Source organism: Triticum aestivum, chromosome 5A (genome assembly GCF_018294505.1).
Source record: "Triticum aestivum cultivar Chinese Spring chromosome 5A, IWGSC CS RefSeq v2.1, whole genome shotgun sequence".
Classification (NCBI taxonomy): Eukaryota; Viridiplantae; Streptophyta; class Magnoliopsida; order Poales; family Poaceae; genus Triticum; species Triticum aestivum.
This window is the reverse complement of record NC_057806.1, coordinates 460,200,332-460,215,466: the sequence shown is the minus strand read 5'-3', so window position 1 is coordinate 460,215,466 and position 15,135 is coordinate 460,200,332. Positions and strand designations below refer to the sequence as shown.

General features: G+C 49.9%; 1 protein-coding gene across 1 annotated transcript; it reads left to right on the top strand.

Moving 5' to 3' along the window:
• Positions 1 to 13,570: 13,570 nt before the first annotated feature.
• Positions 13,571 to 14,912, top strand: LOC123104025 (mitochondrial uncoupling protein 5). The gene has a single exon (XM_044525746.1). The coding sequence runs from the start codon at positions 13,729 to 13,731 to the stop codon at positions 14,698 to 14,700; it is 972 nt and encodes a 323-aa protein (XP_044381681.1). The 5' UTR covers positions 13,571 to 13,728; the 3' UTR covers positions 14,701 to 14,912.
• Positions 14,913 to 15,135: the final 223 nt, after the last annotated feature.

Genomic DNA, 15,135 nt, shown 5'->3' with positions numbered 1-15,135 from the left:
GATTCCAATCTCTTCATATTTATATCAAAGAGTTTGTTTTTCGAATGGTCGCCATGTATACTAAACACCCTGCCCCCCCTCCCCCCCCCTCTCCTGTCACGTGTGTTGTTCACTTGCCATCAGTGAGCTCCATAAAACACGACTACAGGGTGCAGAATACTTGCCACTTAGTTAACGTTGTAGACATGTAACACTATAATGTTGGACAATAAATGAATTCGACTACATCCAAACGAACTTATCTTGCTTCCAAGAAGAGTAAAATCATTTTTAATAACTTCCTGTACTTTGCTTATATTCATGTTTCTCAACATGTTTGGAATGTAGTTTCCCCCCAAAATGCAGTATTTACCTTCCATTTGGAGCATAGGGTGCAATTTTTATCAGTTGCTGTCTGAAACCCCACTTCCCTGGTAAAAATGCTATCCACCTTCAAATATACTCCCTCCGTAAAAAAAAGCTTTACGGAGGGAGTATACAAGTTCTCTAATACGGTAGTCGTGGGAAGACTATATTTTTGGTTTACATTGTAAATGATTTGAGTGACCACAAATGTGCCTTTCTTTTTTGTTTCTTTTCAGTTCTCAGCTCCTAGATGAGAAGGCAAGGATGTACTTGAGCAATATGAGAAGACCCAGTTCCATTATCTCATAAGCCAGAAGTCTCTCATTTACTGACTTTGGTACTATTTTTTAAAAGAATGGTCCATCCGCTATCAGCACCACGATTATGTGTCAATTGTAGATTCTTAATTGCTTAGAATTATTTTATTTGTTTGATTCCTTCTGTTGATATTTATTCAACAAAAAAATATTTTCAAGATTGGTCCGTGTGAGGATCAAACATGTGAATGGATGTGGCATCAAGCTAAGTCTGTTGACACCTTGCTCACCTTTTTTTGCTTTGAGTGGGTTATGACTTACTTTCTGCTTGTTGTTTGTGAGAAAATACCACCTCTGTCTGTCTCTCTGAATTATCATTGGTCATTGCGACAAGGATGATTCAGAGTTGTAGGTTGTATCATGGTCTAATATGGCAGGTCCCACAAAGAAAACATACAAGGTTAGTAGCTTCTACAACTGAAACATACTAAGGTTTTTCATGCAACTGCACGGTTCCTATTATTTGTCTATTATAATTAATGAAAAAAATAATGTCAAGGTCCCTCAAGTTGTAGAGAGTTGTTTAGTTCAGATGTGCACGGGAATGGGCTCACTGGGATCTTGGTAGGAGGTGAATCTTGTGGTCATGAGCCTGGACATCACGCTGGTGCGCTTCCTAGGGAGATGCGTCTGTGCGCTGTGCTTGGATGGCGAATCGAGATGAGGCTTAGGGCATCTTCAGCCGCGCCCCCAGGAAGGCTTCCTCAGGCGATTTTTTCGCGCCGGCGCCAAAAAACGGCTCAGTCGCGCCTCCAGGAGCCCGATTTTCGCCGGCCTGGGCCGAAAACAGCGCCGGCGGACCCTGGCCAAACCCGGCGCGCTGGGGGACGCCCGGGGGCGCCGGGGCGAACTGTTTTGGCGCGAAACAGCCGCTGGCCCGCCGCGTCAGCGACACGATGCCTCGTCTTCTCCCAACGGCCTCGGTTCCCGCGGGGAATTAATGCCAAGGCTGCCGCCGGTCAGCCTTACCATTGATTCCTCACGGGCGACGCGTCACGGGACGGCGCGCCGACGCCTCCCCTTCCTCGCACGCGTACACATGGGTGCGGCGCGCCTATATAGCCGGTGGCCTGTGCTCGCCTGTGCCCACACCAACCCCGCCCCTCGCCGCCGCCCAGCTCCTCCCTCTCCCTACCTCTCCCGAGCGCCGCCGCCCAGCCCCTCCCTCTATCTCTCTACCTCTTCCGAGCCCGCCGCCATGGCGGAACGCTACCCCGGAGACGAGGCGGCGGCCAACGGCTTCGGCCGCCGTTCGCTCCGCGAACAGGAGTCCTGACTCCTGTTCCAGGCGAACATCCCGGCGCCGCCGGACATGTGCGCCGGACCGACGGGGTGGAGGCTCAGCGTCGGGGGAGTGCCCATTCCCCCGTTGCCCGACGCCGTGGCGAAGCCGAAGTACTTCGCCGAGGAAGTCGAAGTCGTGCGCGCCTCCCTCACCGACGCCCAACTCTCCCTCCCCCAGTACGCCGCCGACAACCACGCGGCTTGGGCGGCGTATTTCGAGCGCCGCCAACAGCAGCACTTGACGTCCATCAAGGGCGCGCCGGTGGTTGGCGGCCGGCAGAACAGCGAGGGGCGCCACCTGTGGTGGGGCGTCCCCGGCCGCACACTCGAGGGCGTGCTGACGTACCTTGAGGGCGGCAACGACCCGCCGTTGGCGTACCCGGCGAGGGCGGCCGCCCCGGTGCAGCACCGACGCGCCGGGCCATGGGCGCCAAGGAGGTTCGGGTCCTCCTCCTCTTCTTCCTCCTCCCGATCTTCATCGCACTCCTCCGGCAGTCCGGCCCTGCTCAACGTCAAGGCCGAGCCCGCGGCGGAGACGCCGCTCGGCCGGCGCACTCGCAGCGCCGGCATCGTCATCAACGAGGGCGGCCGGCGCGCCTACTCGTCGGCTCCTCCTCCGCGCTTCGTCAAGCCAAAGACGGAGCCGGGGCTCGCGCCGGTGAAGACGGAGCCGGCCGCGCCGGTGACGACGGAGCTCGACGACGACGACGCGTCCCTGGAATGGGCGCGCAGGGACTCCATAGCGATGGAGAAGGAGCACCTGGAGAAGGCGAAGGAGCGCCAGCGCGCCGCCCTGCTTCGCTTCGCGGAGCGTCGACGCGGCCGCGACGAAGGCGGAGTCGTCGTCATCTGCGACAGCGACGACGACGACGACGATGCGCCGCCACCAGTCCGCCATGGCGACGCCAGGCAGGGGTCCAGGAGGGGCGCCCGCGTCAAAGAGGAGAAGGCCGACAACGACGATGGCGGCGACGGCGGCGACTTCAGCCAGTTTTTCCTTTAGATTAATTTATGTATATGTGCTTTATAATGAAAATCCGTGAACTTCGCCGAAATGTGCCAAAATTTATCGTGTTTGGCCGAATTTTATCGTGTTTAAGCCGAACTTCACCGAACTTATTTTATTTTAAAACGTGCCCCGGGCGGCCCTAGGGCCGGCGGCTGGGGACCAACTCGCCCCAGGCCCAATTTTTGCACCGGCTCACCCCCAGTCGGCGATTTTAGACACCCCCTGAAGGGCCAACGATTGGAGATGCCTAATAGAGATACGAAACTTGGTGGCTGTTCACCTAATGGAGATCGAAAATGACGTCGAGTTATTTTATGGGCTAATTGCTGTGAGTTTCGTTTTGACCATATAGGACCAGCCTATGTCATTGCCGGTAGCAACGATATAACAACCTAAACGTCGCTGATATCAAATACTCATATGTTCCTAAATATATGTCTTTTTAGACATTTCAAATGAATTACAACATATCAGATGTATATAAATATATTTTAGAGTATAGTTTCATTTATTTTGCTTCGCATGTAGTCATTTGTTAGTCTTTAAAAAAACTTATATTTAAGAACGGAAGAAGTACAAAGTAATACTTCTGGAATTTTTGAACTGGCGGTTATATAATTAAGTTTTCTAAAAAAAGTGCTGATATTTATAAATTTCAATAGAAAACAACATCACTCAATTTCATCTTGATTATATTTATACAATCCAGCCCCCTTCTCCCCCCCCTCAAAAAAAATCTAGCCTTGTTCGACTCATCGACACCCGTCAGCCTCACCGACACCCGTCAGCGATGAGCTTGGAGTCTGGCTCTTGCTCCATAGTGAAGGGCACAACTATACCGAAACCGACAGGGCGATTACATCAGCAGAAGCAATGCGTTCACAAATTACATGATCGTGTGTGTGGATCGTTTCTCCCAGTGCAAAATTACATTTGTGTGCGTGGATCGTTTCTCTCGGTGCAACGCACGGGCACCTTTACTAGTTATAATCAAGACCGAAGAAACCTCTGAGATTGACACCAACGCCCATCACCAATCTCTGGAACCACCATAGCAGTCATCAAAGGAAAAAATGACGGACCACCTTCACACCCGAGCTCGAAGCGGCTCCATCGCTGATATGCAGCTTTGCGGACCTCCAAGTGTTGGGGAACGTAGCAGAAATTCAAAATTTTCCTACGTGTCACCAAGATCTATCTATGGAGAGACCAGCAACGAGTAGAAAGAAGAGTGCATCTACATACCCTTGTAGATCGCTAAGCGGAAGCGTTCAAGTGAACGGGGTTGATGAAGTCGTACTCGTCGTGATTCAGATCACCGATGATCAAGTGCCGAACGGACGGCACCTCCGCGTTCAACACACGTACAGCCCGGTGACGTCTCCCACGCCTTGATCCAGCAAGGAGAGAGGGAGAGGTTGAGGAAGACTCCATCCAACAGCAGCACAACGGCGTGGTGGTGGTGGAGGAGCGTGGCAATCAGCAGGGCTTCGCCAAGCACCATGGGAGAGGAGGAGGAGGGAGAGAGGCAGGGCTGCACCAACGAGAGATCAAATCGCGTGTTATGGGCAGCCCCTAGGCCTCATATATATAGGGGAAGGGGAGGGCTGCGCCCCCTTTAGGGTTTCCCACCCCCTAGGGGCGGCGGCCAGCCTCCAGATGGCATCTGGTGCGGCGGCCAAGAGGAGGGGGAGGAGTCCATCCTCCCCAAGGCACCTCGGAGGTGCCTTCCCCCTTGAGGACTCTTCCCTCTAGGGTTCCCTAGGCGCATGGGCCTCTTGGGGCTGGTGCCCTTGGCCCATGTAGGCCAAGGCGCACCCCCTACAGCCCATGTGGCCCCCCGGGGCAGGTGGCCCCACCCGGTGGGCCCCCGGGACCCTTCCGGTGGTCCCGGTACAATACCGATGACCCCGAAACTTGTCCCGATGGCCGAAACAGGACTTCCTATATATAAATCTTTACCTCCGGACCATTCCGGAACTCCTCGTGACGTCCAGGATCTAATCCGGGACTCCGAAAAACATTCGGTAACCACATGCAAGCTTCCTTTATAACCCTAGCGTCATCGAACCTTAAGTGTGTAGACCCTACGGGTTCGGGAGACATGTAGACATGACCGAGACGTTCTCCAGTCAATAACCAACAGCGGGATCTGGATACCCATGTTGGCTCCCACATCTTCCACGATGATCTCATCGGATGAACCACGATGTCAAGGACTCAATCGATCCCTTATTCAATTCCCTTTGTCTAGCGGTATTTTACTTGCCCGAGATTCGATCGTCGGTATACCGATACCTTGTTCAATCTCGTTACCGGCAAGTCACTTTACTCGTTCCGTAACACACATCATCCCGTGATCAACTCCTTGGTCACATTGCGCATATGATGATGTCCTACCGAGTGGGCCCAGAGATACCTCTCCGTTTACACGGAGTGACAAATCCCAGTCTCGATCCGCATAAAACAATAGATACTTTCGGAGATACCTGTAGTGCACCTTTATAGTCACCCAGTTACGTTGTGACGTTTGATACACCCAAAGCACTCCTACGGTATCCAGGAGTTACACGATCTCATGGTCAAAGGAAGAGATACTTGACATTGGCAAAGCTCTAGCAAATGAACTACACGATCTTTGTGCTATGCTTAGGATTGGGTCTTGTCCATCACATCATTCTCCTAATGATGTGATCCCGTTATCAACGACATCCAAATGTCCATAGCCAGGAAACCATGACTATCTGTTGATCACAACGAGCTAGTCAACTAGAGGCTCACTAGGGACATATTGTGGTCTATGTATTCACACGTGTATTACGATTTCCGGATAATACAGTTATAGCATGAATAAAAGACAATTATCATGAACAAGGAAATATAATAATAATACTTTTATTATTGCCTCTAGGGCATATTTCCAACAGTCTCCCACTTGCACTAGAGTCAATAATCTAGTTCACATCGCCATGTGATTAACACTCACTGGTCACATCACCATGTGACTAATACCCAAGAGTTTACTAGAGTCAGTAGTCTAGTTCACATCACTATGTGATTAACACTCAATGAGTTTTATGTTTGATCATGTTGGTTGTGAGAGAGGTTTTAGTTAAAGGGTCTGAACCTTTCAGATCCGTGTGTGCTTTACAAATCTCTGTGTCATCTCCTAGATGCAGCTACTACGCTCTATTTGGAGCTATTCCAAACAACTGTTCCACTTGGAGCTATTCTAAATTGTTGCCCCATAATACGTATCCGGTATCTCTACTTAGAGCTATCCGGATAGGTGTTAAGCTTGCATCGACGTAACCTTTACGACGAACTCTTTTACCACCTCCATAATCGAGAAAATTCCTTAGTCCACTAGTTACTAAGGATAACTTTGACCGATGTCTGTGATCCATTCATGGATCACTCTTGTACCCCTTGACTGACTCATGGCAAGGCACACTTCAGGTGCGGTACACAGCACAGCATACTATAGAGCCTATGTCTGAAGCATAGGGGACGACCTTCGTCCTTTCTCTCTATTCTGCCGTGGTCGAGCTTTAAGTCTTAACTTCGTACCTTACAATTCAGGCAAGAACTTCTTCTTTGACTGATTCATCTTGAATACCTTCAAGATCATGTCAAGGTATGTGCTCATTTGAAAGTACCATTAAGCGTTTTGATCTATCCTTATAGATCTTGATGCTCAATGTTCAAGTAGCTTAATCCAGGCTTTCCATTGAAAAACACTTTCAAAGTAACCCTATATGCTTTCCAGAAATTCTACGTCATTTCTAATCAACAATATGTCAACAACATATACTCATCAGAAATTCTATAGTGCTCCCACTCACTTCTTTGGAAATACAAGTTTCTCATAAACTTTGTATAAATCCAAAATCTTTGATCATCTCATCAAAGCGTACATTCCAACTCCGAGATGCTTACTCCAGTCCTTAGAAGGATCGCTGGAGCTAGCATACCTTTTAGCATCCTTAGGATCAACAAAACTTTTCTGATTGTATTGCATACAACCTTTCCTTACGAAAACTAGTAAGGAAACTTGTCTTGACATCCATCTGCCAGATTTCATAAATGCAGCTAATGCTAACATGATTCCGACGGACTTTAAGCATCGCTACGAGTGAGAAAATCTCATCGTAGTCAACTCCTTGAACTTGTCGGAAAACACTTCGCCACAAGTCGAGCTTCATAGATGGTGACATTACCATCCACGTCCGTCTTCTTCTTAAAAGATCCATTTATCTCAATGGATTGCCGATCATCGGGCAAGTCCATCAAAGTCCATGCTTTGTTCTGATATATGGATACTATCTCGGATTTCATGGCTTCTAACCATTTGTCGGAATTCAGGCCCACCATCGCTTCTCCATAGCTCGTAGGTTCATTGTTGTCTAGCAACATGACCTTCAAGACAGGATCACCTTACCACTCCGAAGTAGTACGTGTCCTTGTCATCCTACGAGGTTCGGTAGTGACTTGATCCGAAGCTTCATGATCACTATCATAAGCTTCCACTTCAATTGGTGTAGGTGCCACAGGAACAACTTCCTGTGCCCTTCCACACACTAGTTGAAGAGACGGTTCAATAACCTCATCAAGTTTCCACCATCCTCCCACTCAATTCTTTCGAGAGAAACTTTTCCTCGAGAAAGGACCTGATTCTCGAAACAATCCCTTATTGCTTTCGGATCTGAGACAGGAGGTATACCCAACTGTTTTGGGTGTCCTATGAAGATGCATTTTATCCGCTTTGGGTTCGAGCTTATCAATCCTGAAACTTTTCCACATAAGCGTCGCAGCCCCAAACTTTCAAGAAACGACAACTTAGGTTTCTCTAAACCATAATTCATACGGTGTCATCTCAACGGAATTACGTGGTGCCCTATTTAAAGTGAATGTGGTTGTCTCTAATGCCTAACCCATGAACAATAGTGGTAATTCGATAAGAGACATCATGGTACGCCCCATATCCAATAGGGTGCAACTATGATGTTCGGACACACCATCACACTATGGTGTTCCAGGCGGTATTAATTGCGAAACAATTTCCACAATGTCTTAATTGTGTGCCAAAACTCGTAACTCAGATATTCATCTCTATGATCGTATCATAGACATTTTATCCACTTGTCACAATGATCTTCTACTTCACTCTGAAATTACTTGAACCATTCAATAATTCAGAGTTGTGTTTCATCAAGTAAATATTCTCAACATCTACTCGAATCATCTGTGAAGTAAGAACATAACGATATTCACTGCATGCCTCAGCATTTATTGGACTGCACACATCAAAATGTGTTACTTCCAACAAGTTGCTATCTTGTTCCATCTTATTGAAACCGAGGCTTTTCAGTCATCTTGCCTATGTGGTATGATTTGCATATCTCAAGTGATTCAAAATCAAGTGAGTCCGAACGGTCCATTTGCATGGAGTTTCTTCATGCGTATACACCAATAGACATGGTTTGCATGTCTCAAACTTTTCAAAAACGAGTGAGTCCAAAGATCCATCAACATGGAGCTTCTTCATGCGTTTTACACCAATATGACTTACATGGCAGTGCCACAAGTAAGTGGTACTATCATTACTATCTTATATATTTTGGCATGAAAATGTGTATCACTACGATCGAGATTCAATAAACCATTCAGGTTTAATACTAATCTTGATGGTAGAGGGAGCGTGCGATGTTTGATCACATCAAACTTGGAAACACTTCCAACACATATCGTCAGCTCACCTTTAGCTAGTCTCCGTTTATTCCGTAGCTTTTATTTCGAGTTACTAACTCTTTATCAACCGAACCGGTATCTAATACCCTGGTGCTACTAGGAGTACTAGTAAAGTACACATTAACATAATGTATATCCAATATACTTCTATCGACCTTGCCAGCCTTGTCATCTACCAAGTATCTAGGGTAATGCTGCTCCAGTGGTTGTTCCCCTTTTTACAGAAGCACTTTGTCTCGGGTTTGGGTTCAACCTCAGGTTTCTTCATTGGTGCAGCAGCTGATTTGCCGTCTCATGAAGTATCCCTTCTTTCCCTTGCCCTTCTTGAAACTAGTGGTTTCATCAACCATCAACAATTGATGCTCCTTCTTGATTTCTACTTTCGCGATGTCAAACAACGCGAATACCTCAAGGATCATCATCTCTATCCTTGATATGTTATAGTTCATTATGAAGCTCTAGCAGCTTGGTGGCAATGACTTTGGGGAAACATCACTATCTCATCTGGAAGATCAACTCCCACTCGATTCAAGTGATTGTTGTACTCAGACAATCTGAGCACAAGCTCAACGATTGAGCTTTTCTCCCTTAGTTTGCAGGCTAAGAAAATCGTCGGAGGTCTTATACCTCTTGACATGGGCACGAGCCTGAAATCCCAATTTCAGCCCTCGAAACATCTCATATGTTCCGCGACGTTTCGAAAACGTCTTTGGTGCCTCTACTTAAACCATTTAATTGAACTATCACGTAGTTATCAAAACGTGTATGTCCGATGTTCGCAACATCGACAAACGACGTTGGGGTTCAGCACACTGAGCGGTGCATTAAGGACATAAGCTTTCTACTGATCGCATAATCGCTACTATCAACTTTCAACTATATTTTCTCTAGGAACATATCTAAACAGTGGAACTAAAGCGCGAGCTTACGACATAATTTGCAAAAGGTCTTTTGACTATGTTCAGGATAATTAAGTTCATCTTATGAACTCCCACTTAGATAGACATCTCTCTGGTCATCTAAGTGATCACATGATCCGAGTCAACTAGGCCGTGTCCGATCATCACGTGAGACGGACTAGTCATCATCGGTGAACATCTTCATGTTGATCGTATCTACCATACGACTCATGCTCGACCTTTCGGTCTCCGTGTTCCGAGGCCATGTCTGCACATGCTAGGCTCGTCAAGTTAACCCTAAGTGTTTTCGCTGTGTAAAACTGTCTTACACCCGTTGTATGTGAACGTAAGAATCCATCACACCCGATCATCACGTGGTGCTTAGAAGCGACGAACTGTAGCAACGGTGCACAGTTAGGGGAGAACACTTCTTGAAATTGTTGTAAGGGATCATCTTATTTACTACCGTCGTTCTAAGCAAACAAGATGCATAAACATGATAAACATCACATGCAATCAAATAGAGTAGTGACATGATATGGCCAATATCATATAGCTCCTTTGATCTTCATCTTCGGGGCTCCATGATCATCTTGTCACCGGCATGACACCATGATCTTCATCATCATGATCTCCATCATCGTGTCTTCATGAAGTTGTCACGCCAACGACTACTTCTACTTCTATGGCTAACGCGTTTAGCAATAAAGTAAAGTAAGTTACATGGCGTTCTTCAATGACACGCAGGTCATACAAAAAATAAAGACAACTCCTATGGCTCCTGCCGGTTGTCATACTCATCGACATGCAAGTCGTGAATCCTATTACAAGAACATGATCAATCTCATACATCACATATATCATTCATCACATCCTTTGGCCATATCACATCACATAGCATACCCTGCAAAAACAAGTTAGACGTCCTCTAATTGTTGTTTGCATGTTTTACGTGGCTGCTATGGGTTTCTAGCAAGAACGTTTCTTACCTACGCAAAACCACAACGTGATATGCCAATTGCTATTTACCCTTCATAAGGACCCTTTTCATCGAATCCGTTCCGACTAAAGTGGGAGAGACTGGCACCCGCTAGCCACCTTATGCACCAAGTGCATGTCAATCGGTGGAACCTGTCTCACGTAAGAGTACGTGTAAGGTCGGTCCGGGCCGCTTCATCCCACAATACCGTCGAAACAAGATTGGACTAGTAACGGTAAGCATATTGAACAACATCAACGCCCACAACTACTTTGTGTTCTACTCGTGCAAAGAATCTACGCAATAGACCTAGCTCATGATGCCACTGTTGGGGAACGTAGCAGAAATTCAAAATTTTCCTACGTGTCACCAAGATCTATCTATGGAGAGACCAACAACGAGTAGAAAGAAGAGTGCATCTACATACCCTTGTAGATCGCTAAGCGGAAGCGTTCAAGTGAACGGGGTTGATGGAGTCGTACTCGTCGTGATTCAGATCACCGATGATCAAGTGCCGAACGGACGGCACCTCCGCGTTCAACACACGTACAGCCCGGTGACGTCTCCCACGCCTTGATCCAGCAAGGAGAGAGGGAGAGGTTGAGGAAGACTCCATCCAACAGCAGCACAACGGCGTGGTGGTGGTGGAGGAGCGTGGCAATCAGCAGGGCTTCGCCAAGCACCATGGGAGAGGAGGAGGAGGGAGAGAGGCAGGGCTGCACCAACGAGAGATCAAATCGCGTGTTATGGGCAGCCCCTAGGCCTCATATATATAGGGGAAGGGGAGGGCTGCGCCCCCTTTAGGGTTTCCCACCCCCTAGGGGCGGCGGCCAGCCTCCAGATGGCATCTGGTGCGGCGGCCAAGAGGAGGGGGAGGAGTCCATCCTCCCCAAGAGTCCATCCTCCCCAAGGCACCTCGGAGGTGCCTTCCCCCTTGAGGACTCTTCCCTCTAGGGTTCCCTAGGCGCATGGGCCTCTTGGGGCTGGTGCCCTTGGCCCATGTAGGCCAAGGCGCACCCCCTACAGCCCATGTGCCCCCCGGGGCAGGTGGCCCCACCCGGTGGGCCCCCGAGACCCTTCCGGTGGTCCCGGTACAATACCGATGACCCCGAAACTTGTCCCGATGGCCGAAACAGGACTTCCTATATATAAATCTTTACCTCCGGACCATTCCGGAACTCCTCGTGACGTCCGGGATCTCATCCGGGACTCCGAACAACATTCGGTAACCACATACAAGCTTCCTTTATAACCCTAGCGTCATCGAACCTAAGTGTGTAGACCCTACGGGTTCGGGAGACATGTAGACATGACCGAGACGTTCTCCAGTCAATAACCAACAGCGGGATCTGGATACCCATGTTGGCTCCCACATGTTCCACGATGATCTCATCGGATGAACCACGATGTCAAGGACTCAATCGATCCCGTATTCAATTCCCTTTGTCTAGCGGTATTTTACTTGCCCGAGATTCGATCGTCGGTATACCGATACCTTGTTCAATCTCGTTACCGGCAAGTCACTTTACTCGTTCCGTAACACACATCATCCCGTGATCAACTCCTTGGTCACATTGCGCATATGATGATGTCCTACCGAGTGGGCCCAGAGATACCTCTCCGTTTACACGGAGTGACAAATCCCAGTCTCGATCCGCATAAAACAATAGATACTTTCGGAGATACCTGTAGTGCACCTTTATAGTCACCCAGTTACGTTGTGACGTTTGATACACCCAAAGCACTCCTACGGTATCCAGGAGTTACACGATCTCATGGTCAAAGGAAGAGATACTTGACATTGGCAAAGCTCTAGCAAATGAACTACACGATCTTTGTGCTATGCTTAGGATTGGGTCTTGTCCATCACATCATTCTCCTAATGATGTGATCCCGTTATCAACGACATCCAAATGTCCATAGCCAGGAAACCATGACTATCTGTTGATCACAACGAGCTAGTCAACTAGAGGCTCACTAGGGACATATTGTGGTCTATGTATTCACACGTGTATTACGATTTCCGGATAATACAGTTATAGCATGAATAAAAGACAATTATCATGAACAAGGAAATATAATAATAATACTTTTATTATTGCCTCTAGGGCATATTTCCAACACCAAGGTGACTCAGCAAAGACGAAACAGTTATCGTTGAACGAAGACCGAGGCAACACCCCGGACACGCTATCGAATTCCAGATCTGGCATCCCCACACGACTAAGATGCCAGAGGAAAAAATCACACCTGCCATTCACGAACTACGAAGCCATCACACGATCCACCATCTTTCAGATGTCGCCGGTGCAGACCACAATCTGTATCCGCTCCTGGACTACCTCCCAAGCTCCGCGCCGACGCTGGAGCAAACACCGTCGCAATGGCGGAGCCCGAGGACACAGGTCCACCACGAGGATGTCGTCGCTGGCACGTCATCCTTGCTTGAACAGGCCGATTTCCAAATCTATCCCCAGCCATAGGACTGATCGTCTTGTCGGAGTAGGATCTAAAAAAACTTTATTCAGCGTCGTCATCGTCGTCATCGAAGTCAAGACGATGAACAACCTATAAAAAAACTAAACTACGAGAGTAAAAAAGATCGACATGCGTGGATCCGACGACCCCCTCATCACTGATGACCGAGGCCGCCGGCGAAGGGGCGGGTGAGACTCCTGACGGCAAGGTCGCCTTTTCTTTCTTCGAGCGGAAGAAAGAAGCGAACACGAGTAGGTTGTCATCGTGGAAGTGGCAATTGGCATGGCACAAAAATGCTATCGCACTATCATCACCAACTACATAGACAAAAGAATACTGTAGTATACAGCAGATCGTATAAAATCCCCAAAGGAATGGAGGGGAAGGCGCTGGGCTGGCCACGCGCGCGTGGGCCAGCAGCAACTAGGGTTTCCACTTGGCAGCCTCTACCAACTTTCTACCTACGGGCACGGCCCACAAGTCTTAGGTTGCGAGACCCAGCCCAGCACCCCGCCTGCCCGCCTCCCCTCCCCTCCCCTCCCCCGGCCGTCCATTACCTCGGCCGCCTCCGCCTCCACCTCCGCCTCCCCACGAGCGCTGGGGCTTCCAGATTCCTAGCCACATGACCCTCCGCCTCCGCACCGACGAAACACCAGAGACGGAGACATGGGGCTGAAGGGGTTCGTCGAGGGCGGCGCCGCCTCCGTCGTCGCCGGCTGCTCGACGCACCCGCTCGACCTCATCAAGGTCCGCATGCAGCTGCAGGGCGAGGCGGCCCGGGCCCCGGCCCCGGCCATGCGCTTCGCGCTCGTGTTCCCCCCCGGCGTGCAGCATCACCACCACCACGACCACCTCCTGCAGCCGCCGCGCAGGCCCGGGCCCATCGCCATCGGCGCGCAGATCTTGCGGGCGGAGGGCCCCGCGGGGCTGCTCTCCGGGGTGTCGGCCACCGTGCTGCGGCAGGCGGTCTACTCCTCCACGTCCATGGGGCTCTACGACACGATCAAGAGGAGGTGGGAGCGGGAATCCGGCGGCGCCGCGCTGCCGCTGCACCGGAAGATCGCGGCCGGGCTCGTCGCCGGCGGCGTCGGCGCGACCGTGGGCAACCCGGCGGACGTGGCCATGGTGCGGATGCAGGCGGACGGGCGGCTCCCCGCGGCCGAGCGGCGGAACTACCGGAGCGTCGCGCACGCCATCGGCCGGATCGCGCGCGACGAGGGCGTGCGCAGGCTGTGGCGCGGGTCGTCGCTCACGGTCAACCGCGCCATGATCGTCACGGCGTCGCAGCTGGCCACCTACGACCAGGCCAAGGAGGCGATCCTGTCCCGGCGCGGCCCGGGCGGCGACGGGCTTGCGACGCACGTGGCCGCCAGCTTCACGGCCGGCCTGGTGGCCGCGGCGGCGTCCAGCCCCGTGGACGTGGTCAAGACGAGGATCATGAACATGAAGGTGGAGCCGGGCGCCCCGCCGCCGTACGCCGGCGCGATCGACTGCGCCATCAAGACGGTGCGGTCCGAGGGCGCGCTGGCGCTGTACAAGGGCTTCATCCCAACGGTGACGCGACAGGGGCCCTTCACCGTGGTGCTCTTCGTCACGCTCGAGCAGGTCCGGAAGCTGCTCAAAGACTTCGACTTCTGAGAGACCCCGGAAGACGGCATGGCCATGGCCAATCTGGCCCGGGAATGTAGCGTACCCCATTGGTAAAAACTATGATCACCTCCTCTCCCATACTAGATCGCAAGCTGCAGCTCACACCGTAGTCTGTGCCTGCGCGGATTTGATAAATTATGGTGGAAATTTTGATGTGTGCTAATTTTTGATCATTTAGTGGGGAATTTTGATCTGTGCCACCTACTTTGTCTTGGTCAGTTCCTCATAAGACATATCAGTAGACTATATGATTCATGTGTGTTCTAGACCCGAATTCGGTTCAGTCTTACCAATTTTCACTGCGCTGATATTTATTTTAGACCTCTGCCAGAAAGCAGAATGCTGGAATTAAGCTTGCATCGCCCAATATACAGGCAAAAATGGGTAGGAAATGACAAATCAGCAGGCGTAGCATTTGAATAG